General features: G+C 39.3%; 1 protein-coding gene and 1 long non-coding RNA gene across 2 annotated transcripts; one reads left to right on the top strand and one right to left on the bottom strand.

Moving 5' to 3' along the window:
• Nucleotides 1-16,179: 16,179 nt before the first annotated feature.
• LOC148224516 (uncharacterized) lies at nucleotides 16,180-19,434 on the bottom strand. The gene is made up of 2 exons (XR_015802748.1): nucleotides 19,026-19,434; nucleotides 16,180-18,187 (listed from the first exon to the last, which is right to left on the bottom strand). It is a non-coding gene; the product is annotated as an uncharacterized LOC148224516 (long non-coding RNA).
• On the top strand, nucleotides 18,856-25,391 carry NT5C1B (5'-nucleotidase, cytosolic IB). Its single transcript, XM_088162446.1, has 6 exons — nucleotides 18,856-19,041; nucleotides 19,147-19,314; nucleotides 21,863-21,992; nucleotides 22,505-22,627; nucleotides 23,296-23,480; nucleotides 24,490-25,391. The coding sequence occupies exons 1-6, from the start codon at nucleotides 18,913-18,915 to the stop codon at nucleotides 24,826-24,828; spliced, it is 1,074 nt and encodes a 357-aa protein (XP_088018572.1). The 5' UTR covers nucleotides 18,856-18,912; the 3' UTR covers nucleotides 24,829-25,391.
• The last annotated feature ends 452 nt before the right edge of the window (nucleotides 25,392-25,843 follow it).

Here is a 25,843-nt window from a genome sequence, read left to right as displayed (position 1 = left end):
TTTCTATAAGTAACTCAACTGGCAGCATCATCCTCAGATACAAGTTGAGTCCTAGGAAGATGTTCATAAATATTTATTTTCTTGATCTGTCATGAACTGTCCTAAGCAGTGGACTTCACTGTACAGCTTTAAAACTGTTTTCTCTGGTCAAAATATATGAAGTATGAGACATGCAAAGAATAAGCTTCAAACCGCAGCATAATAGTTACATAAATATTACACCCCCTCAAAACCCCAAAAACCAAAATCAAAACAAAGCAATGGTCCTCCAAGTAACAAAGCTAATTCAATCTTTTCCTATGGCTTGGAATTTCAGGAATAGATTCTCCATTTCCTCAGAAAAGGTTAACAATGACTGATACTCTCTTTCAATCACCATGTTTTTATTTATAAAGGCAATTCCTTTGACAGTCACATTCCAGCCTTCTCCTCAAAGAGGACTCTCACACAGACCCTACATAAAAACTGTAGAAGCCTGGTATGTTTAGTAGTTCTCCCTGAAATTAAGCAAAAATATCAAATGCTTTCAGAGATACAAACACATCATCACATAAACTCAGTTCTTCTTAGTCAAAGTCCAAGGTAAGCAATGTCCTTTTGACTGCTCCTGGAAACCATAACCTGCTAACCTTAAAGATCCAATTTTGCATTCTGCAGAGCTGTAAGCAGTTTTACTCATGGCCAAACCAGGTCTGGCTGCAAACACTACATTTGCTTCCAATTGAGTAAAGTGAAACTTTTGTGCAAGTGTACTCATACAGAGTTCCTGAATGACGTGCATTAGCGATCAGTGCTTTCTCAGTTGTGACAATAATTAGAAATGGGGTCTGAACCAAAATTCTTGGAAGTAAATAACCCCATTCTGGATTAATTTCCAACTCAAACCCAGATGCAGCTCTAAATTTCACAAATTAGTTCCCCCTCAACACAGAGTATAACTAAAACTACATACCAGATCCCCTGAATTCAAGAATTTTAAAATCCAGCTCTGTATTTTGTGGTTTGGACACCAATCTCTTTCTAGAGATATTTTCAAGGTTAAAACCTAGTAACAGGCAAAGAGTTTCTAGTGTTTTTCTCCTTAGAAAATACTTCTATATATCTTTCAGCTGGTCAAATTATCCTATTTGAAATGCATTTGTAATGACTGAGTGACCTGGTTGTGAGGCCCTATCTGATCATTTGCAGACCCTGTTAACAACAGCTTGTGCATAACTTTAGCAGATGGTTTAGCTAACATATAATTTCTATAGGTATATAAAATAACAGTTGGAATCAGAAAGCATAATGGCCTCAAGATTCTCTCTCCATTTTTGCAAAGTCATTTTTTTCTAATTGTTATAGCACAGCAGCAAAAGACCATACAGAGAAAATCATATTGGGGTAAACTGAGCTGAATAAGAACATTATTTAAGTATTACTTTAGAAACCCTATAAATATATGTATGAAAATAAGCATTTCACAGATACTTACAAAGGGGAAGGTTTAAAATGCCCATTTCAACCAAAGCAGTTTGATCAGCATGGATTTGGTCATGGTCATAAATATCTACAGTCTCCAGAGAAGCTTTATTTTGACATAGTCAGCAGTAAAGAACTGGTCTATAAAAAACATTCCATAATTTATTTTCAGGAGATAACATATTTTAAAGGATATTCATTATCAAAATTAAGAGGCAAGACATTGCTCAATGGTGCTTGGGTTTTATTCCAGATGATAAAGAAACAATATCTGGATTCACAGCTGACACTTTTCAGAGTTTGGAGGGACAGAAAATCCAGAGCATAATTTCAGAAGTAAGTAGTAATTCATGCTATCCTTCATCTGTATCTGACTGAGGGAGTTAGAGGACCTGGAGAGCAACAGGCTGCTCTGCAATATCAGGAAGGTACTTGATTGTGCCCCTTGCAGCCCTGATCCCAGCATGTGTATCCGTACAGCAGGAAAGACAAGCTCTGCAATTTGCCCTACAACTTTTTCCATCAGGGTATAAACTGAAATGGTATGTGATATCCTCTGTGGACCTGCATTTCCTTTGGAATTAAATATTGATGTAAAAGTGAAAGAAACGCAGCCCTCACCTGCCCCCTCACAGTGCTGGAATGAGGCCATGGTGCTGCATCAGCTGAGCCTGCAAGGATCCTGCAAGGACCTGTCAGTCCTGCAGTGTTGGCTCAGCCAAAGAGCCCCAGAAATTTCTGCTTTGGATCATCCCCTAGGAGAACCCACCACTCCCTACCGACCATGGAGGAAACCAAACTCTGTGTTTAGAATCAGCTTTTGTTATCACATTTGTTAATCATTTATCCCCTTTTAAATGCATGGCATTATGTTCAGCTAATATTAGTTCTGCTGTGAGCAGCAGTGATGTCCTACATGCAGAGTCGTGGGTGTTCTACATATGCATTGATGGGAGAATATGTCATCTTCTGGAGCAAAATGAACATATATCAGAAAGTTCTGACAAAGTGCCTCCTCAGATCTATTTTTCTTAAATGTTACAAGCCACAAAAAGGGGATACAACTTTGCAAAAATGTTTACAGTTCCCATTGCAGTTTTTATTTCCAATTTGCCCTACCTTCTCATAGTATTTGGGATGCTGTAATTGTCCAGCTCAAACCTAAAACCAATCCAAAATCATTATTAAGTGGTGGGAATAGCTCTGCTCATTGACATCTGTGAGTGTGGGGAAAGAATCCCCAATACTGTCAGAAAATAAAAAAATAACAATCAACTGCAGCAAATGAAGATGGAGTTCATAAAACTATCAAAACATATAAAACTATCACTGCCAGTCCTGCAACACCCACATACATGAGTCTAATTTATATGAATTGTTCCAAGCCTCATTTACCAAAGAAAATTGCTGTCATTATGAATACATCAGTGAATTGGTCAGGAACATTTTTGTTCTACTTCTCAAATTGAAGAAGTAGAACATATTGATTACTTCATACAATAATTTTTTCAAGGGGAAATGTTGATTTTGGGAAATGGATTGAAAAGCATTTGCAAATGTTTTTTGAAGTAATGAAGACTTTGTCTCTAAAAATGACCATTCTATGTCTCAAAATTACATTTCATGAAGCAATATATAAGCAACTTAAATTACAAAGTATATATTGAAAACAATCAAAGTATTTCCAAATTGCCAAAACAAAATGTTACAGCTGATTTGAACCAAAACCATATCTTCTGGATTTATAGCTCATGATGTTTTTAGATTTTTGACTGCTTTGTCCTGATTCAGGACATAAACATTTTTCCATACTGTTACATTTGGCCAGAATGTGAAACCTATTTCCTGCCTGTTTCTTTTTTACTACCACACTGATGGCAGTTCTCCTAGCACAGTCACAGCTGTAAGATATTGGCTCTGCTGCAACCATAAGGCTGCTTTTGCTGAGATATTTTATATCAATTCCACAGACCCAAAAGATAACTGTGCTGCAAACCCAATTTTTTATTTGCTAGGATAACTGTAGATATATAGTCTTACACATACACACACACAAACACACACACATACACATCTATCAGATGTAGCTTGTGTTAGCCATAAATTTGAGTAGATTTTCCCCTATTCACATCAATTAATCTACTTCATTGAAAGCATTCCAGTAATTCAGCAAAGTGCAAAATGTCTCTTGGGTCTCATGTGAGCAATTTTAATGTTAACTGTAATCCATATTTTAATATCCATATTTTAATACTTGGATATAGTGATGGGAGATTCACTAATACCATGGAAATTGTCTTATATATATATCCCTTGTTAAAAAAATAAAGAAAGAATTATTAGAAGTTAACAGACTTGCTATATTCACTCTGCTAATTTTCTGTCCTGCTCCTAATCTTTTTGACCTCTTTCTTGCCTCTCCAGTTGCTATCTGTGAGCTCAGTTAAGACTATTTGAATTCCTTCTATGTTCCAGCACTTAGATGTGAGAAGAGCTGAAGAGGGACCATGGATTGTGTTCCTTTCCCTCAGCTGGATGTGCTTCTCTGTTTTCCAATCACAATGCTACAGTAGAGGTGTGTAACCTGCAGTGGAATTTTATGGCATATCTACAATAAGAACCAGTTTAGGGACTATTCCTGTATTCTGCTGGCAGGGCACAACTCATGTTCACAAGTTTTTGCCTCCAAAAGCAGAGCATGTTTTGCCTCCAAAAGCAGAGTGTCTATATGGAAAATAGTTTGCTGGAAGCAATTCCTGCCCCATGAAATCCCTGCAGGAGGTGTGGGTATGGTTGGGAAGAGCCCTGTGTGGCACAGCTCCATCGTGCCCAGGAGCACAGACAGCAGAGCACTCCAGGCAATCACGGGCTCAGGCTTGAGTCCTCCCCCAGCCTGGTATTATTTACTAGTGTGGACCTGCCTGTCCAGCCCAGCATCCCAACAAGATTGGGAAGAAAGAAAACTTTGCTGGCAAAGGTTTCCAGGACCCCCAGTCAGCAGACAAAGCAAGTGCCACCTGGAAGTTAAGCCTCAGAGAAATCCCTGACCATCCAGAGGGTAGGGGATCAGTCAGAGAACCTCGCCTTGAAAGCTCACTGAGCCCTCATCTACAACACTTAGCAAAGGGTGGAGTGATATTGGTGACGAAGTGATATTTTTCTGGCATTGGTATTGTGGAAAGATTGAAAATAATTATTTCATACAATTCCTAAAATAGCATTGTGATGAATTTCAGCTTGTTTGAATGAATACTGACCTTTTTTTTCCTATTGGCTGAGACATTTCTTGAAGTCTACAAATATCTAAAACCAGGTTTTTTTTATTTGTTTGTTTATATCTTACAGAGATATTGCTAATAAAGAGAGGGCAGGGAGCATGAAAGATGGAAGAGAGAGGTTCAACATTTTAAATTTTGACCCTAGCATTGCCCCTGGACAAACCACTAAACAGTTGAATTTGCATATGATATAAATTTCTTAGCCCCTTGTGAGTAATGAGACTGCAGGATAATGAATCACATCATCACTTTAAAAGATAATATGTGCAACCCTAATGTTTTCAAATTTCATAAGATGACACAAGGGCAGTTGGAAACCTGCCAAACTTCAGAAAAGTTATTGAATTATATGCACAGTATTGAGGCACAACACGCATGGATGAAAAATCAATGGTTTGTAGAAAGAAAGAGAAACTGGAAAATAATATGATAATGGATAAACAGACATACAGGGGTCTATATTTTTGTTCTGTGATATTACACAGGCTGATCATGTCTTGTGTGTGATTAATTAGTTTCCTCCATGTTGGGATCCCCACAATGCTTCTGAGATGGTAGACAATTCTGTTCTTGCTCTCCTCATGTGTGCTTCAAACCTCTTGCAACTGCAAAAAAAAGATACCAGTGATCTCAAATACAGGATCAGCAGTTTTAGCACATTTGTTAGCAGGGAGCAGCTCTCAGCCTAAAGTAAGCATATGACCTAATAAAGCTGAGTAAATATGCTGTCATTAAATACATGTAATAGCTATTATAATTTGATATATTCTTAGCTGTCAGCAGGTTTTGTACTGGGCTCTGGGTGTTCCTGTGTGGCAGTTCAGGCAGAGGTAGCAGCAGCAGATCCCTGGAAGGCGTGCTGCCAGCTCTGGGAATGCTGGCTGCTGGTGAGCAGGGAGCTTTGCAGGGGTGAAGGGAGCAGGGCCCTGAGAGTGTTTTGGGGGATTCTAGCACAGCCACAGGAACAAACAAACTGCATGTGAAGAGAGCTCTGCTTTCCTGTGTGGCTGTCACCAGCACTGAGGAGTCCAAAACCACCAGAGCCAAACATGGCAGTTACAAATAAAGTAAAATATAATACGAGTTTTCTTTTTTTTGACTACCACTGACAGACATGGGGTCTGTGTTTGTCTTCGTCTGGTTTTGTGTTAATACTCCCCAGTTCTGCTTGTGCAAAACCAACAATTTTTGGACTTTATTTCAAATACAGCATGGGGAATGAGACTGACCAACTTCTTTAGTTAGGATAGGTCCCATTTCTATATCTCCTAGTTTTGCCTTTTAACTCAAGGAGAAGAATTATTGAGAGTTGGAAAATAAATAATTAGATTTTAAGTGCAGAAAGGAATAGCCTTCTTTTTCAGAGTTGGTGCCAGAATCACTTCCAGGTATGACAAGAAATCGGGAACTTGCATCTAAATTCTGAGATTTAATTTTGTTCTTCCTCATTTGCCATCAAAATGATGAAGGATTCAGGGAATGCTTTGCACAGGAGGTGGCAATGAGGATTTCAAAGATCCAGTTAAATATAAAACAATTACATTAAAAAAGGTGAAAATAAGGGCAAAAGGTGCAAGGCTTTATTTCATCTTCCATTACTTTATCACCACCCTGAATGGGGGCTCAAAATTACTATTTATGAGATAATTTACTCGAAATACTAAGGGAGAAAAATTTGGCCAAAACTCATGAAAAGTCCTCTGTTTTGTCAGTGTGAAATGCTTGATAATTTGTAATGCATTTAGCCATTAATCATTTTAAAGGGCTTTTAAATGGGCATGGAAGTCCTTTGAGTCTTTTCCATATACAGACATTGGATCAGGGACCTTTGCTACAAATTACTTTTGTCTGGACTTCTAATACAAAATCAACTTGAGAACAAGGGAAATACATCACTGTTAAATTTTATTATAAGACAGAGCCCTTATAACACATCATGGGAAACATTCTTGAGCTGCTCTATTAATAACAGCAGTGCCTGATTTCTTTGGTTTAAACTTACCTTTTTCACATTTTCTTGTGACATTTTCCAGATATAAATTGTTATGATGAAGAGTCATTCAAAGCAAGGGAAAAAGCTGTAATTATGTTTCTCTTTTCTAAAAGAGAGTGGGGCAGGAGGGGGATTATTTTACACAGATCAGTGAAGGACACCCTAATAAAGATTGGTCTGGAACATTTCTTTTTATGACAATTGACTTATCAGCAAGAGCCATTGTAGCAAATCTGGAAATTACATAATTGCCAGAAACTGTAGATATTTGACTTGGCAAGAACTTTAGGTGTCTCTGATTTATTATTGTAAGAATTTGGCTCTGCAAAGATGAAGAAATGTTTAATGAAAGAACAGTAGAATTCAAATGAAACAGGCATAGATCTTGTTTGCAGAGGCTATATTTAACTACATTGTCACTTCTACTGTAACACAAATAAACTAAACTGAAAATGTCCAGGGTGACAAACTGGCAGAGAGATCAATCTGCAAGAAAATACTAATTTCAACAGCTACACACTCATCCTTTCCTCTCCATTTTGTACTACCCTTTGGGCAAGTTCTTTGTGGGTCATTCATTAAACTAGATGTTATCCCTTTTAGCACAGGCAAAATAATAAAACTGTAAAGGCTGAAAGAAACTTGTTAATGAGGAATTGCATTTTTTAAATCTGTCTTTCACAAGGCACTGAAGCCCTTTCAAACAGAAAGGTTTAAAGGCATTAGGTATTATTAAACTTAAGAGAAATGTAGGTAACTAAGATCAGAGTGGTGAAGTGGGAATACTGTAAGTACTTATTTTAGGTCTGGAGGCTTGCATACCACAGCAATTCTGAAAACACCCATAATTATTCTCAATATCAGAAGACCAGGTCACCACACAGTAGATTAAGGTGAAAGTCTTTGCTTAAACCATTTGCATCAAAGAGATTTACTTTGGCAAGTCCTCCAGGAGACATTTTCCCTTTGATAAAGTTCAGCCTCTTTTTCTGGAGAAATGCTGTTTCCTGAAAATGGTTTATCATCTGCTCTTTAATATCTCCTTATGTTTCTCATGTTATCTTACTACCACATGGAGGAGTTGCTAAGAACATCCCACAGTTTATGTGTCTTGGCACTCAGCTGGGCAGCAGCAGCTGGAATCAATGCCACCACTGCTGCTCCTGGCAGCAACTGCTGACTGCTGCAAAGGGAAGAAATCCTGCTGTGGTGTGAGATCGACATTCCTATCTCTGAGAAGACACACGTGCTGGCACCACCATCATCCATTAGACCAGAAGCCTTGAGTCTGCTATCAGGCTGGAGCTTCTCTGCTGGCACTTGGACAGACCACATCCCTGCCAGGGCTCTGATCATCTTTGTTATGGAGGAGTGAAAAGCCCTGTTTGAAAAAATGTTTCTCTTGAAGTGGAAAACTCAGACTATGTATTTCAATGTCAGGAGATTGGGAAGAAATATAGCAAAAAGTCACATAGACCCACCTTGTTATCTCTTTATTTTTTTCCAAGAGTCAATATTAAATAGATGTTAGTGGACATGTTGGGAAAGGAGAGATATACCAAAGAGTCTTATTTTTCCTAAATGATGGAGATATCACTAGTAATAAATTAATATTGCTCCATATTTCTCTTGTTCCATATCAACCCTGATATCATTAACTACTGAGGTGGTATGGGCAAAGGTGTCTCCAGACACCTGAACACAGAAATCTTCTGTCCCCAAGCTTGAGTAAACTATTCCAATTAAGGTTTTAGCAAATAGGGGCAAATGAGTATTCCCGTGGTCATTAGCAACAAAATATGACAACATCACAGAATGGAGCACTTCTAAACTGTTCAGCCTGGGCTTGACCAGCCAGTCCATGTAATCAGGAGTAGCATGGCTGGTACTGCATGTCGTGTGCTACAGCTGAAAGGGGTAGCTTATTTACTGGATTGATTCGATGCTGGCCTGAAGCCCCACACCAAAAGTCAAACCTGTAGTTGTGTCATTTCAGGTGAATCTTAACTAGTTTGTGTGGGGATGTGTGTTTGGATTTTTTTTTTTTTTTAAAGTCCATTTAGGATAAACTGGAAAAAGTCTGTTAGGTATAAGAACTATCAATTCCTTCTTTTTTTTCCTCTTGGTTTTCTTTAATAGCTTAATCTATGAAGAATGTTGATTCTCAGTGCAATTGTATAAATGGAAACAGGAAGTATTTTGAAATGGTAACAGGATTTGAACTCTCTACTGATGCAAGATGACATGAAACCAACTCACAAAAAATTGACTCAATGACTTACAGGAAAACACGGTCCTATTATAGATTATTATTTTTGTATGACATAAGGAGGGTTAGTATGAAAAACCTTATGAGTGTTTTCACATATTTTGCATTATTGCCCATCTTTATTCTGACATATTATAAAACTAGCATTTAAATCCTCTGGAAAATTCCATTTATGCTATGTTTTTTACTATAAACTTATTTGACTATCTACCTTATTTGGCATTTCATCAGAATCATATGCAGTGCATGGTTTGGTATTTAGAACTTTTTCATGGCAATAAAAACCCCACAAGAATTAGATTACCAGTTATTCTGCAGCTTTTTATTCAGCTGCAAAGACTTATTCCATTTTTGAGTGAATACATTGCTAGTAGAATACATGTAGTTTATATGCTATAGCTTAGGCTGAGTAATAGTTGATTTATTATTATTATTATTATTATTATTATTATTATTATTATTATTATTATTATTATTATTATTTTTACTATTATTTTTTCAACCTAGATTGAAAAAAGTCCTCTTAGAATGTAGTTAGGGAAAAATATATTATTTGGGTTGCATTAATATTTTAAAGCAACTCTTGTCATACTTCTGGAAGTTAAATTTGCCAAATTTTGAGGCTTTGGAAAATCTGTTTACACATACTCAGGAGAGATATACTTGAGTTAGCAAGAATTATCCTGCACTGAGAATATTTCTTTCTTGCCTAGATGCCCAAAAACCCCCTGCAACATGCTGCAACCAAAATCAAAACCAAAACCAACCAACCAACAGACCAAGCAAAAAAAACCCCCATCCAAACAAAAACAAAACCAACCAGAAAAAGAAAAAAAAAGTCAACAAAGGCAAAAGATAAACAACATCTATCCTAAAGTATCAAGCGCCTTTTGGCCAATATTTCTGAACTATTCAGATGCTGTTATAGTGAGGTAAACTAGAACTGCAGAATTTAATTTTTTTTCCTGCTCTCAGTGGTACTTTTTTGACATTCATGACTGATAAGGATTAATAATTTTGGTGACATTCAGATGAACTGGAGATCTAAGGGACTTTACAAAGGCTTTTGAACTTAAACAATTATTATAGGACCAGAAAAAGAAAAAAATAAAGAACAAACTATTGCTCAGACATAGTGCAACTTCCCCGTTTCAAAAGAGTTTGCAGCCAACAAAACAAACCCAGTTACCTCTATGCCATTTGCCATTTCTGGAATGGTCTATTAAGTGTTAAAGATTTAAATTCTGTGTGGGCTGTATGAAACCCTTGTCACTGGAGGTCTGCTGTGGCTCATTTGAGATTTCTCCTGATGAAAATATCTCACAACTAGCAGGAAAGACATATTTTGACCACAGAACTTATTTAAAAGATGTAGAAGAAGGTAATGCATAAGGACAAATATAAAATCAATTAAAGAAGACAGTGACAAATACCATGTACAAATATCTGTGATATTATTTGAGATACAAGTATCAACAGGAACTGCATCTCTTCAGTAGGAATGAATGTATCCAGACTGGAGAACAAATGGTATCAGTAGTGATAAGCAGTACTTACTTCTGGATTTGCTAAACAACATATTTCATCACACACCTCCTGCCTGGATAAGAAGCCATGTTATTTTTACTTGATTAGCATACATGGGAAGGATATTAGAAAAGCAATATCTACAGAGAGAGATATGGGTAGTTTTTTTATCAAACAACTAGTAATCAAGTCAGTTGAAAATAAATTGAAGATATTAAGCAGTATTCAAAGCTCTGAGTCAAAAATAGAAAAAAAGAAAAATTACATTAATTTATTAGCAGTGGGTATTGCAATAATGTGGTTAGAGGGTGAGTTCAGGACCAGCTCAGTGTTCTGACTCAACAGTTGCATCCCAGCATCACGCAAATCCTGATTTACAATAATCCTCTGAGTCTCTGCGAGCAGACAAGGCACAATAAAAGGACAAGGCTGCAGGTCACAAAAACATTCAGTGCACTTTAATTAAAACCAAAAGCTGGCAGTGGCTAGAACTGTCACCAGAAAAGCGATGAATTTGAACAGGCCACTGGGACCTGTCAGGGTCTCTCCAAATACTACAGTCAATCTGATCCCCCAGTGATTCACTGAGTTTAAATACACGAACAACCCTTCCTATCAACTTGCATAATCTCCCTCATGCCACAAACCACCAAATTCCACACAGTAATATACATACAAGCCCAGGAAATGACAGAATATGTATTTCAGATGAAGAGAAGCTACTTGTTGAGTTGTGCTTACAGAGCAACAGCCTGCCAATGTTGATTGCTACAGCCCATGAATAAATCTGATACCACCAGAAACAGCAGCACTAGGCTAGCCTAGGATGTACAAACACTTGCTAGTTGCCCTGTGCTCTTTACTGCTGCCACATTGACACACCAATACCCAACATTACTGCTTTGAAGACCCTTGGGTGAAGATCCTTGGGTAATCTTTGACTGTAGCTATCACAAGCTCTTCATCTTTTGCTAAGTCTGTAGCTTCCAGGTTTGGAGCCCTCCACAGGGCTTGCCAGGCAAAGCCCTGCAGTACCTTTGGGGAGACTTCACATTAATCTTGTTGAAAAGTCTCAGATTCAGAGGTCTGGATTCATTCCCCCACACTTTGCCAGCATTACACACACACATGCATTTGCCAAAGGCATTGACCTCAGCAGTACAGTCACTTGAGGCTCTTTGTGTGAAAAAAAGAGGGTGAAAGTTAAGCTTTCAGTGTAATGAACTGTCTTCTACACATACATTTCTCTTTCCTTTAGAGAGAAAGAACATACTGAATACATCCAACCTGGGAATTTCTGTACAGGAAGGAAAATGGGAAGAAAGCTGGACAGTTAATGTGTTTTCTTCAAGGCAGGAGCTGAAGCTGATAACCCATTTATATGATCCATGACCTACTGAAATCTCATTGAGTGTCTTTTTGTTCTCTGATTTTACAGCACCACTTAAAATGAGGTATAGCACCATTTAAAATGATTTTGTAATGTAGATACTACTCTGACTGGAAATATTACTTTTATGTTATTACTGGTGTTGCTTTTGTCATTGTTGTTATCTTTTCACAGTCAAGAAAAATATTGAAAACAGATAAATGTAAATACTGCTAATATAAATAATACAACTTGAAAGTCTCTGTCAAGGGAACTAAAAACTGGCTGCTGAAGTGTTCTCTACCCTGATGTAAGCACAGTAAGAATTGATGAATGTGTCTGAGGAACATTCAAGACACTAAAACAAAAGGAGAGGCCATAGCATGAGGAGATTTTGAGTGTGGGTCTCACCTTCAGCTGCAGCTGGGTCCCATAACCTCAGCTCATGACCCTCTGCATCAGGAAATTCCCACTGGCAATCACACCAACTAGGTCAGCCCAGTTTTCTTGGCTCTTTAGGGGCCAAGTGCAGGAGAGGGACTGAAACACTGCACTGCAAATGCACGACACAGCAGCACAGCTGTGGGAAGGCATGTGGAGAAGGACAACTGTGGGAGCCTCACACTTAATGCTTGAGCTTGGAGAGGTCTGCAAAAATCATCTTCCTTCTACTGAGAGGATTTGAGAAGGGAGGAGGGGTGTCATATGGGGAGACCTTCCTGTGTGTTCTTACAGCAGCAAACACAACAGCTCCCAAATGCTTTCTGAGGCCCTTGGAAACTAGCACAACACAAAGAACAACACATTATCATTGCTTTTAGTCCTTACCTGTTTTCTCCCAAAAGCTAAACTTAACAAAAGGAGGGAGGAGACCTGAACCAGAAATGGGATACACATTCCCTGCAAAAGAGAATCACATCATAACTCAAGTAACAGAGATGTTGTGTGCAGGTTGCTGACAGGTTTGAAGCCATAGCTTAGAGAAACCCTAAATCTCCTCTTCTGTTTACACTTCTGGCTTCTCTGTCCCCACCAGGAGTGCTACACTAATCACTTACAATCCTCTTTTTGGACCTGGGTGGTAACTGTGCAGTCAAAAGCACTCTTGCTGCAATTAAACTTTGTCTCCTTTATTATATTACCTTTAGGTATAATCACATAGTCCCACACCCCTTGCTTGGAGCAATTTGTATATTTTATGACTATATTCCTACTCTTCATTGCCTAGGAAGTTGTAGAAAGTGTATTTTTTTTTCACATATTCATAAAGAGACAAACAAAAATCTTTGTTCTCAAGGACAGCAGCAGGGTGGCTAGCTATGTAAACAAAATTCATGTTGCCCAGTCTGCTCTGTAGGTGAGTTACACTGTGGGGTAAGGCTCAAATGAGACTTGGTACATATGTAAAGAGGAAAGGCATTTGGTTTTGGAATACAGTGTATCTGTTTTTCCCGATGTGTGAACAGCGTCAGTGCTGTAGAACAGTCAGTGGATGATTTTGCTCTGACAGCTCTGCTCTGCCATTTCTCCTGCCATCCAAAGCCCGTGGGATCTCTCTGCTGTCCCATCAGGGGTGTCCAGCAACCCCATCAGTGTCACTCTGGTGCACACATTGTTTGATACCTTCCTCCATTCAGGAATGGGTGGGAAACCACAGTTTGCTTGAATGGGTTTCTCTGTACACCCTGGAGCAGGGGGAGGAGAAACACGTCTAATAGACTTGCTTGTTCTCCCATTTTTTTAAAACTATAACTAGCACAGTGCAATAGAGATTAAGTGATATGTTTATGGTATTTTTGCACAACCACACAAATAAAATCTAAGAATCTTTTTCAACATGATGTTCTCATTAAAGATTTTAACATAATTTAATACTTAACGTGAACCCTCGTGGACGATAGCACAACTAAAACATGGGTATTTAATACAGAATAGAACATGTAATTACCAGAGTGAACCTTAGAATAGTTTAATGTCTTTTGTTATGGTAAAATGAATCAATAGGGTTTCAACATTTAGGTCTCAATCTTGCACAGACATGTCCCTGTGTGGAGCTGTTTGCGTGACTAGACCCTCCATTTCCATTATTAAAGAGATAATTAGTGCATAATGAAAAATGATCAAACAAATGTCTCCATTATAGAGAAATGAATCTAAAATTTCTCGCTATACAATTTTTTTTTCATTTGGATCTTGGAACTCCAAAGGGTCTGTACGTACAATTTAGCTCCCTTCCATCTAATGTATGGTTGTGTAGTGCAACCATTCTTCTGATTAAGCTTGTAACAGACAAACCCTACTCCAGCTCATCCTTTTTGGTTTTGTTTTTTTTTTTCCTTTGTGTTCTCTAAGTGCCTACAGAGTGATTCCGTTTAACAAAGTCAAATCCTGAACAGAGAACCTATTATTATTGGTAAGTTTATTGTCATATGTCTTTGTTTTTATTTATACAAAGTAATGACTTTATTACGGATTTGTTTCCAATTAATAAAAAATCCCCACTACAATTACTTGATAGTATATGTGCTTTTTGGAGAGCCTTTTCAGACCACAGATTTTCAACAAGACTCCATTTTTGTCCTACCTGTCACAGTCCACATTCTTGAAAAGATGGCCAGGATTGCTTGCTCACTGAATGCTTCTCAATTCTCCCTGTGGCAAACTACTAGATGAGGCAGACATATGCAGCTTTGGAGATAAGACACTGTTTTTCTAATTTTTTAGTTAGCATCTAGGTAAAAATAATATTTTATCTGAATTTCAGAATTCTTCTTGATTTGTCTTTACATGTTGCAGTTATGTGACAAGCCTTTCTTGGGGTAAAGAAAGGTAAAAAATTGTTGTTCAGAATAGTCGGAGGAGAGTTCAGTTCTAAAAGTTTGGTTACAGTTGTATTTTCCCAGGAAAAATTATATTAAGTCCTTTAAAGAGAAGAAATCTCCCAAAAGCTAAAGATAAAACTTGGCTGCTGATTTCCTTCTAAGAAGATTAAAGGCCAGGGAACTTCAGTTAATAAGACAAGAGAAAATTGTATTGCAATGATTAAACTGGATTTCTCAGGGAGGAGAGATCATGGTACCAAATCTTACTGAGCATTCCTCTGCACTTGTGCTGGATTTAGCTTTCCTTGTCACCTGTCTCATGAATATTGGAATGAGTCATGCTCAGAATGTCGGAGGTGGAATAGATCATCTAAGAACAAAAGATCTGTGTTGTTAGGGAATTTATGTGGCTGCTGCAAATTAACATATTTTTAAAGACCATAGCAAAGCAATGCCAGAAGATGCAAGGCAGTGGCCATAGATTGTAATGTGATGCCACAGGGTTTTGCATTCTTGTTTCCCTGCACAACACAGAGGGTGGGAAGTGGGAAAAGAAGAGGGAGAAAATGAAAAATACTGAAGAGGGACCAAAAGAAAGTGTCATGAGATGAAAAAGGAAAGTGAATACTATGATGCAACTATGATACTGAAGGTTTCTTCAGCTTAAATAAACGTGCCTTCTAGGCATGATGCAGCTTCATCATGCACATCTTTGGCACAATAGAACTGCTTTTTTATTTCTGCCTGTGTTAGACTAAATTTGATAACAGCAGGCAGGCAAACAAAGCAATATAGAATGCCTGAAATCTACACTGAGGATTTGTAGAAATAATGTAGAAATGTGCAAACAGATGTAGAAAATCAGTTGTTAACTCTTTTATAGAATCAGGTCCTCAAAACTAGGATTGTATTAGAGGTACTTATACTATCTACAAACAGGAGGATTTTATAAACTATTTATCTGACTGATCAGATGCAATGTGGCACTGTTGTCACACATTTTGCCATGCCAGGTTGACCTAGATCAAAGCCATTCTCAGCTTCCTTCCTTCTGGGCACACCATACTTATGCTATGGGTCTTGGGCTCAGCGTGAAAAATCACAATGCATATATGAAGTCAGTGCAACTGCACTCTGAAGTGACCCTGGCATGACTCTGGGAGAGTTAGGCTCTGAAGTCTGTATGTTTGTGATATAACTAGGCACAATACATACTGGGATCTATACATTTAAAGAGAGATAATGTACTTCCATTAAAAAATTCTCCTAATTTTGCTCCCATTATTTTAAATATTTGGGAATATTTCATGTCTTTCCAAACAGAAGTATCAAAAGAAGAAAAAAAAAAACACCCCACAACTTTTTTATTATATTCAGTAATGCACTTTGAGCTCCTTCTTGAACAAGAACTATAAATCATTCTGAGTGGTTGTTCTTAACACAGGAAAAATATCAGCAGCTCAGGCAGGGGGACTTTCTTTTTATTTGAATAACTTGTAACAGACTTCAGAGAATGTGCATGACTAACTATAAAAATGTACATACAAAGATAGAAACACAATTTTTTTTTAAACGTAAATGCCCTACAAATTAATGCACGATAACAGAAAATTCCTTTCCTTCCCTTTGCTTTCTAGCTTAGCTCAGAAACCACAAAGTCATTCAGTTTTGGATCCATTCCTATTTCTCAGACTCCCCAGGAGGTTTCGTGAAAGCAAGACATAGCTCTTTCCTGGAACCCTGTGGGCATTACTACATGTTTTAGATGTAGATAAGGCTCCACACTCTGCATTTGGGAAGTCAAGATTTCATTTATAAGGTGCTGAAGCTGGAAGGCTTTCATGTCAGGCCCTCAGCTCACAATCTCCAGCAAAAGAGGAAATGGAGGGTATGTCAACAGCAGGCAGCCAAGCACAGAACAGAGACATGGCAGCTCAGTGCATATGTTCACACAGCTGAGTGCTGTGTAGAGATACCATGTGCTTCTGGCAAGCAAAGTATTTCTGTTAGCATAGCACTGCTTTCAGCAGCAGCACATCAACAGCACTGCTTGGGCCCAGATTATCATCTTTTATATTTTCAGATGTCTCGCATAGGTTAAAAGGAATCTTCATTGTGTGATGACTCTTTTCTTGGGTGGACAGGAAAGGGAATAACAAAAATAAAAACCAAGAATGTTACCGAGGAGCTCTGATTTTGCTCCTGAGTAGATGGAAGGTGGTGGGGAACACAGAACAACAAAACGTCATCTTGGGCACGGCTCTTGGTATTGTCCCATGTTCCCAAAGAGAGGACAGTTCAGTTTTGTAAACACCAAAGAATTGTTTCCTGATTGCTCCTGTTCTTTCCCCCTCTTCTCCATGGGCAATGTACCCAATAACTTAACTAGGAATAGTCTCTTCTGGGAGATCATCTTGGACTGGTGCTGAAGTCTCTGAGCAGGACAGCCGTGGTGACTGGGACCATGAGCTGCTGTTTTGTCACTTGAACCCTTTTTCCAGGTCAGCCTGGCTGCTCAGCCTGATCTCACTGCATGGAGGGGAACAGGTGTTTTCAGTGGCATATGACATGCTGCAGGTCTGGAAACACACTCAGAGTAAAATGTTCAGGATAAAGTTCAAGGGGAAAAAGCACATTTATCAGTAGCAGAGCAACTAAAATCAAGTTTGTTCAGATTTAAGTTATGTCTTTGCAGCTTCCCATGACAACAGGCACTACAATGACCCCAACTTGTCTTTTTGCATTTGTTTTCTCAATGCACTGCTCTCAGTATGTCTCCTTTTAACTTCAATTTCCAGCTCCCCTCCCTCAGTATGGTCAACTCTCATTTCCCATTTCCTCTAACCTCCCCATTTCCATCACTTCCCTGCTTCCAGATCCTTCCCTGGCTAGCTGAGGGTCAGGCAATGTGGCAGATTTGGAGGTGGCAGATCAGCCAGGCAGTATTTGTTTGCTACTACACAGAAGAGGACAAGCAGATAAAGTGCTTTCCCCAGCAGGACAACAAATTGCATGTTACTGTTGATTCTCATTAAACAGTTTAACAATTTAAATCTCTTTGAGATATTTATCCTTCCCTCAAATTTGTTTGCAGTTGAACATCACTGGGGAAAGATGGACAGATGTTATAATCACATAAGCCTCCTTTCACTGGGAAGCCACATAAAAAAAAAAGAAGGGGCAAAAGTAACAAAACCATCCTGTTTCTTTTTGGAGACTGGATGGAGGCAGAAAGGTGTTACAATCAGATACAGATTATGTAGTGATCAGAGTTGGAATCAATATTTAGAGTCTTCATTCAAAATATTAAAGGTCATTTGGATGGTGATCACATGCTGTGACATAAACATCACTATGGGTCTGCTGTGCCATATCCTGGCTTAGGAGAAAATCCGATTCCTTCTTCACTTTCCACTCTCTCCTGCGGCTTATCAGCGTGGAAACCTTTGCTGTGGTTCAGATGGGGATCTGCAGAGGAAAACAGGACCATTTCAGACAGCTGTGTCACTATTAGATGCTGCCCATAGCTCTGTGTGGGACTCTGGATTTTAGGACCACCCCAACTTCATGCCAGAATAGCAGTTTTTGTGGGTGTGAACACAGTCTCACCACCACTGCCCAAACTGCTGTTTCTTGAAGGTATTTTCCATGTGGCACAAAGGATGCAAAGTCACAGACATCGAGCCCATTTTGATTTCTAAAACGTATTATGTAAGATCTCCTGGCAATTTGTTGCAGTTTACATTAAATCAATTCAGCCATTGCAGTTAAATAACACATCTCGAGCGTTGTAGGTACACTGAGCGCTGGCGGATGCTGCCCGACATAAAGTAGCTGCGGGCATCGCTGTCCCGAGCACTGTGGAGGGCAGCGGCCGGAGGCACCGTGCGCTGGAGGGGCCGCCACAGGTGCCATGAGGGAGGCGGGGAAGGGCCGCAGCTCCGGCTCCGCGCACCCACGGTGAGGAGAGACCCTGCGGGCGGGCTGCGCCTCGGGGTGTGAGGGGCACACGGGGCCAGGGGTGCTCCGCTCCTGGGGAAGGCCGGAGCGCTCCGGGCCGACTCCCCAGACGAGCACAGCGCCAGGGAGAGGCAGCGCCGTGGCCTTCCCCCGCCTGGCCGGGGCGGGGCAGAGGGGCGGCCGCTGCCGCCGCTTCCCGGTCGCCCGTTACGGCCCCGGCCGAGCCAGGAACCATGAGCGGCTCCGGCTCGGAGGAGGCGCAGCCCAGCGGGGCGGTGGAGGACGGGCAGCAAGAGGCCGAGCAGGACTGGGCGGCGGCCAAGGCTTTCTACGATAATCAGGTTACCCAGAGAGTCCGGCCGGTGAGTGCGGGTGGGCCGGGGGTCCGGAGCTCGGGGGCCGGGGGAACGCTGGGGGCCCGGGGTCTGAGGGCCGCTGGCCGGCGCTACCCTGCTCTCGTTCTGCAGCCCAAGCCTCAGAACGCCATCACGGTGGCCGTGTCCTCCCGAGCACTCTTCAACCTGGTGGAGGAGCGGCGGATCTACGAAGAGCAGGGGCTGGAGAAATACGTGGAGTACCAGCAGAACAACGAGAACGTCATCCTCAAGCCCGGACCGGCGTTCTACTTTGTCAAGGTAGCCAGAGACGGCTCGGAGCGGGTGGCCGGGCGTGGCGGGAAAGGGTGTGGGGTGCGGCGGCCCGCGGAGGATGCTGCGAGGCCAAATTTCGGGAAGAGGAGGAGCCCGAAGCCTCCTTCAGCCGAGATAATCCTTCCTGGGGGAGATGTTTTTGGGAGTTCTCCCAATGCCGAGCTCGTCGCGGCGGGGCAGCCTGAAATCGTACCCCGCATCTCTCTGCGCGTCCTGGTCCCGCGGCCGCCGCTTCTCTCCCTTCTCCCATTCCCTCTCCTGCTCTCCCCTCCCGCCGGCACTAATGCCGAACGCCTGCAGCAGGGCACGTACTGCTGGCGTCATCGGGACCGGAGTGGTACCCTCAGCATCTCGGTTTGTATCCCGGCTCACAGCACCACAGCCCAGTGTGGGTAAGGAGCAACCTGCTTTTTCCTCTGGACATCGGCCGTATGAAGCACCTTTCCTTTTAAGACCATTTCAGTCAAGATATGCCCCAAATTGTTTTAAGTTTGTCACAACCTCCTTCTCCCCAAAACCACCCGAAACAAAACAAATAAACAAACTCACTTCCCCTCTTCCCTCCAAAAGAAAAAAAACCAACCAAACAAAAAACCCCCAAAAACCCCAAACCAAAACAACGAAAAAAACCCACCTCAAACAGTGTTGATTTTAATTTCTTTTGGTCAACTTTAATTTTTCCTTTCTTTTGTTGTCACCCTGGAAATTGTTCTTGAGGACCAGCAAAAGAAATGGACTTCCTACTTCTGAGTCAGGGTTGAAGAAGAGGTGAAATGGAATATTTTGCTTTCATTTCACAAAAAAAGAGAAATGGCCAAGGAAAAGAGCCTGCAGCATGGAAAGCAAGTGAAATTACAGAAAAGTGAAAAAAAATGAAAATACGTATATTTTTGAAGAGCACAGGTTTTAGTAGGACTGTCTTGAAACAACACTGTCTACAGAGTTAATTTTATGTTCATTGAGAACTGTTTGCTGAGCTTTACCACAGCGATTTTAGAAAATTAATGAAATCGTAATTAGAAATCATACTTGCTGACATCAGAGTTGTGGCAGAATATTTCAGGTTTTAAAAGTAGATTTTCATTACTTCAGTTTTGGTCTCAGGAATTTAAAACATTTTCTTCATTAGTCACTTTATGAACATAAACAGTAGAAAAATTACTTATGTCAATACCCATGCTGCTGTAAATATATATTAGGAGCATTAATGGCACAAGCACTGTAAAGGTGTTCCTAACATAAAAGTGTGGCCATAAAATAATTCACTGTGTACACCAGTGAGGGCAGACTGACTTGGGAATTTACTGCATCTTTTCCTATAGGTAGCAGCCCTGCTAACACAGTCAGTTTTTAAGATTAAAGTTCAGTGTCAAATTTACTTAGACTATAAGCACGATTTGACTCTTTAACTGCTCATACTTTACACCTTGAACTTTGTTCCCTTCTGATATGCTATTTTGTTTGAATTATTTATATTGCTTAGTCACAGGAATCATTAGGCTACAGAACTGTGGCTTTGTTGAGTCATCCTTTCTACTTGGAGACAAAGAAAGCAAAAAAGAAATAATACCTTTGGATTACCTTATTGAAATGTTTAAGTTACTAACTTGAAAGTATTTTATATCATGCTTGTAGCACTTAAGATTTGTAATCACAGGCCAGGGTGTCCTTAGACTGCAAAGTATAAAGACACTGACCAAAAATGAAATCCCTTCCTCCACTCACCCATATTGTCTATTAATTTAAGAAAAGTGCCAGTGTAGTAGAGTATTAACAATAGAAGTGAGTTATGACCACATACTAAGATTTTTTTCTAGGCCTTATACCAGGCTCTAACTTAGAATTTTCCCAAGCACAGTCCCAAAATAACACAGCTTTTTAAGTGAGATTTCCAGAATTTAATTATGAAATCTGTGTTTTAGCTCTGAAGAACTGGCCTGACTTTTTAAAGCATCTTAATAAAAATCACTCTATCTTGCATTCATTTGATGATTCATTGTTGATTTTGTTGCTGTAATCCCAAAGAATTCCATTCAAGGGTCAAGATGAAATTCTAAATAGGAGAACAGTTGGATACAGAGAGAGATGAGCAGATGAAAGGTCAAAGAAATAAGAATGCTAGACTGTGGGTATAACAAGTAGACCAATTATCTTTGAAGAGATCTCAAATCAAAATCTGTCTCATTCATTGCTGCAATTAGAAACTCTCAAGCTAATCATGTTCATAGGATGTGAGTTTGTGCTCATTACTTAAGGATGGTCTTTACTTAGGCTGATTTACTGATTTTCAGGTCATCAGCTCTCAAATTCCATACCTCAAAAAAAAAAAAAGAAATTTACTTGTTTCCTTTCAAATTAACCCAGTCAAGTGGTTGCTGGAGGCAGCAGAGCAGAAAGGAGTAAAAGAAGTTCAGCAAGTTAAACTGTCAGCTACTTTACACTCCTTTTAGACAATCCTATCACTAAAACTAAAGTGACTAAGAAAGGAGGCACACTCCTCTTGTCTGTTGACTTGCACATTTTTAACCTGCAGGCACTGGAGCGTGTCAATGCTCGGCTTCTTGAGCTGTACCCTGATGATGAAGAACGGTTTGATATTGTCCTGATGACAAATAACCATGCCCAGGTGGGAGTGAGGCTCATAAACAGCATCAATCACTATGGTAAATAAAATAATAACTGATGTGTAGAATTGCCAGCTGTTACATAATAATAATAATAATAATAATAATAATAATAATAATAATAATAATAATAATAATAATAATGCTGTTACATAATAATGTGAATTAATTTTATTCTTCCTGTTCTGACTTCGGGAAAAGCATCTTAGATATTTATTTTTGGGTGTCAGCATAAGAGAAATAATATTAGACAGTATTTGGTCCAGTGCTCTAGATTTGTTAGGTATGAACCATAACTTCTGAGAAGTTTAACATTAAACATTTTGCTATTTGGTATCTATGCTCCCTGCATCTTCACAGCAGTTACTCTGCTGTCTTGGAGGGAGTTTTTTCCCCTAAATTCTCCATGACGATGGGCTGATCAAACATTGTAATTGTTTGAAGTTGTGTAACTTGTTGAAATTACAATGAACATATTTTCTTTTTTTTACTTTTACTGTAAGGTAGGCTAGTGTACCTTTTCCTTTCACTTTGTGCTGTTCTTACTTTAGGCTTAACAATTGAACGTTTCTGTATGACGGGAGGAGAGAGTCCCATTGGTTACCTGACTGCATACCTCACAAACCTGTACCTCTCAGCAGATTCTGACAAAGTGCAGGAAGCTATAGAAGCAGGTTTGAATTTACTTTCTTTTGCTATCTGTTGATATCTTTTGTTATCTTTGTTGAACTTGTTCAAAAATTATATATACATATAGTGTGTCTTTCACAGAAAGTAGTGCTGCTTCATCAAATGCAGAAACTCAACACTTCGTATGGTGCAAGGTTATCACTTATTTTTACTCAGCCAAATAAAATCATGTGATACTATTCCTCTCTGACCCTTCAGCCTTTTAATAGTGACAACTTAATCACCCTGCACCTTTGTCTTCTCCCCTTCAACAAGAAGGAAAACTCCCATCTCCATTCAACTTCTGTTTGAATAGCATAATCTTTTCGGTATGACTTAAAAAAGCAACTTCTGTGTCCCATAAGGAGTTAAAAAGTAACAAATACTTTGATTGAGTGGTCTCCTTGGGATTTCCTGCTTTTTGCTCATTTACAGCAGAGCTTGGGGACCATTTTTATGTAGTCTTATATGAAAGTGGAAGGAAGTATGTCCAAGAAGTTTTGGCTGTGGGACAGCTTCTTGCATTTGTGTTACAGAGCAACCATCTCTAATTAGCTTTTGTGTGCTCACCATATAAGTGTCACCACCAATAAGTTGTTGGAACCAAACTGCTGATGGTTTAATGACTGACTTTGCAGAAAATGCTAACTGAGGGTCTCTGATCTATTTTCAGGCATTGCATCAGCTACGATGTTCACTGCCAACAAAGATGTTGTTTACTCGGATACACAGCTGAGGGTGGCTTTTGATGGGGATGCTGTTATCTTTTCTGATGAATCAGAACAGATTTTCAAAGAGCAAGGATTAGATAGATTTTTTGAACATGAACAGCTGAATGAAAATAAGCCTCTTGCACAGGTTTGTGTTTCTTGAATTTCTTGTTTAAAGGGAGTTTCCAAAAGATCTGGTGACTTTCATTGCTGCTGTATTTCTCCAGCTTCCCCAGGGTGGATATGTTCTTTGTGAAAGCTGATGGCCCTATTATTTTTTTTTTTTTTTGAGGATAATCTTTAAAATGCATGTTTCACATAAAAAAGGAGACCATTGCCATCCTTGTGTCAGGCCACCATTGCAGTCCTCTCCCATTTCTCTGAGAGAGCTACATATGTAAGAGAGTGGCTTACAGTTGTCTTTTAATGATATCATTAGAAAAAGAAATGTTAGTACTGATTTCCTTGATTATTTTTTATTAGACTGTAGGTAATGTTAATTTCAAACACTGAGATATTCTGGTCATTAAAACAGGATAATATCTCCTTATTCCTAAGCAGAACTATGCTGTTTGTCTAAAAACACAAATATTTTAACATTAGCTCAAACTGAAGGACAAATTCTGATATTGTTAAAAATAGTATAAATTCAGAATACAAGCTTTATTGATGAAAGTACTAGACAGTGCAATATATTGCAATTTGAACAAAACTGTCATTAGTTTCTATTAATTGGAGTGTAGTATAGTCATTAGTCTGGAAAGAGTTCATTGATGGCTTTGTAATTAGGTCTTCTACTGTGCAGGAAAAAGAATTACAGCTCATGGTTCATAGTAAAAATGGTTCCGTGTTTTCAATGAAAATTTTATTAAAGACTATGGTTAAAAGTTAATATTGTAAGAGGTCTTGTAAGCCTTAGTGAGAATTATTTTCCCACTGATCCTACCATATAGTGTTATGGTTTTAACTTTCTTCTGGTGTTTCAATTCCTAGTGAGGGTACAGACTCATTTGGAGATGTTAGATGGAGAATTTGCAGAGTAGCACAGCATTAGGAAAAGGAATCCTGTGTGTAACTGGTGGTTTGGAAGAAAGCAAAAGAATGATTTGGGGAACTGTGGACATATACTAAATATGCTTCTGGTATTTCATACTCAGGGTCCTTTGAAGGGTTTTCTGGAAGACCTGGGGAAACTCCAGAAGAAGTTCTATGCAAAAAACGAACGATTAAATTGCCCTATAAGGACCTACCTGGTCACAGCCAGAAGTGCGGCGAGCTCTGGAGCCAGAGTGCTGAAGACTCTCCGTAGCTGGGGTCTGGAGATCGATGAGGCACTTTTCCTAGCAGGAGCACCTAAAGGACCAGTCCTAGTGAAAATCCGCCCGCACATTTTCTTTGATGACCAGATGTTCCACATTGAAGGGGCACAGAAATTAGGCACCATAGCTGCACACGTCCCCTATGGCATTGCTCAGAAGCACCAAAAATCTACATGACTGGAAGGTGCCATTAAGGATAAGGTTCTAAACTCAGCCAGCCTCTAATCTACCAATAGTTACATCTGAAAACCTCTGTGTATTGTGAGCACTGTGTTTAAAAATTAAACTTCTGGCTAGAACAGCCTTTAAAGGAAGTATTTTTAATATTGGTAAGTTTTTAATAGAGTTATTTTAATATAATTCTTAAGCAGTTTAGATTTTTTACCTGTCTGTACCTAACACTGTGGTTTTGATTTTAGGAGAAGATTTGTACTGTTTTTATAGCTTAAGACATATTCTGGGAGACAGAACAGTTATATTTTATCTAAAAAATTGTTGATGGGTTATTTATAAGAAACTTCATGCTGCAATGCTTGTTCTTGACAATTATTTCTGAAGTTCCCAAAAGCAGAGTTTACATTTAACTGTTTACCTGTTGATGGTTTGCTGGTAAAATATGTGTTCAGTAGGTCTGTCACCACACGGCTTTGGCTTCTAGTAAAATATTAGTGTATTTGGTCATGTTTACACATATTTTTCTATATTTTTTCTTATCTTAATAAAGCTGGCTTTACAGAACATTTTAATTTTTTAATGTTTTTAATTTTTAGCATAATTTCCTTGGCAGAGTTTGTGTAATTAGAATGTTCCTGATGTTTAGAACCAGAAGTGATCACTTTCAGTCAAATCTGAGAGATAGAGGTGTCACCTTGACCCAACATTCTTCACAGAGCTGGGTAAAAGTCTGAGATGTTGTGAGTATCTTGGCTGGGACACAGGCTGAAGCTTTAGAGCACACCTTCATAGCAGCAGGTAATCTACCTGGAAATAATGCTGTGATGGAACTATTCTTAACTAGATTCCCTCAGGATTTACAACTGTTCTGTGATCTTGTGAACTCAGTTTGGCAACTTTTTCCAATGAGTTTCCAGGTGACAGGTTCCTGTCACTACTTGACTTCATATTTACACCATAGGTCTATTCTCTCTCTTTTATGATAAATTCCTGTATCTCATTGTTATCCATGTAACTA

The sequence above is a fragment of the Sturnus vulgaris genome, chromosome 3 (genome assembly GCF_052056855.1).
Source record: "Sturnus vulgaris isolate bStuVul1 chromosome 3, bStuVul1.hap1, whole genome shotgun sequence".
Classification (NCBI taxonomy): Eukaryota; Metazoa; Chordata; class Aves; order Passeriformes; family Sturnidae; genus Sturnus; species Sturnus vulgaris.
The sequence above is the reverse complement of the archived record's forward strand: the minus strand, read 5'-3'. Positions and strand labels throughout refer to the sequence as shown.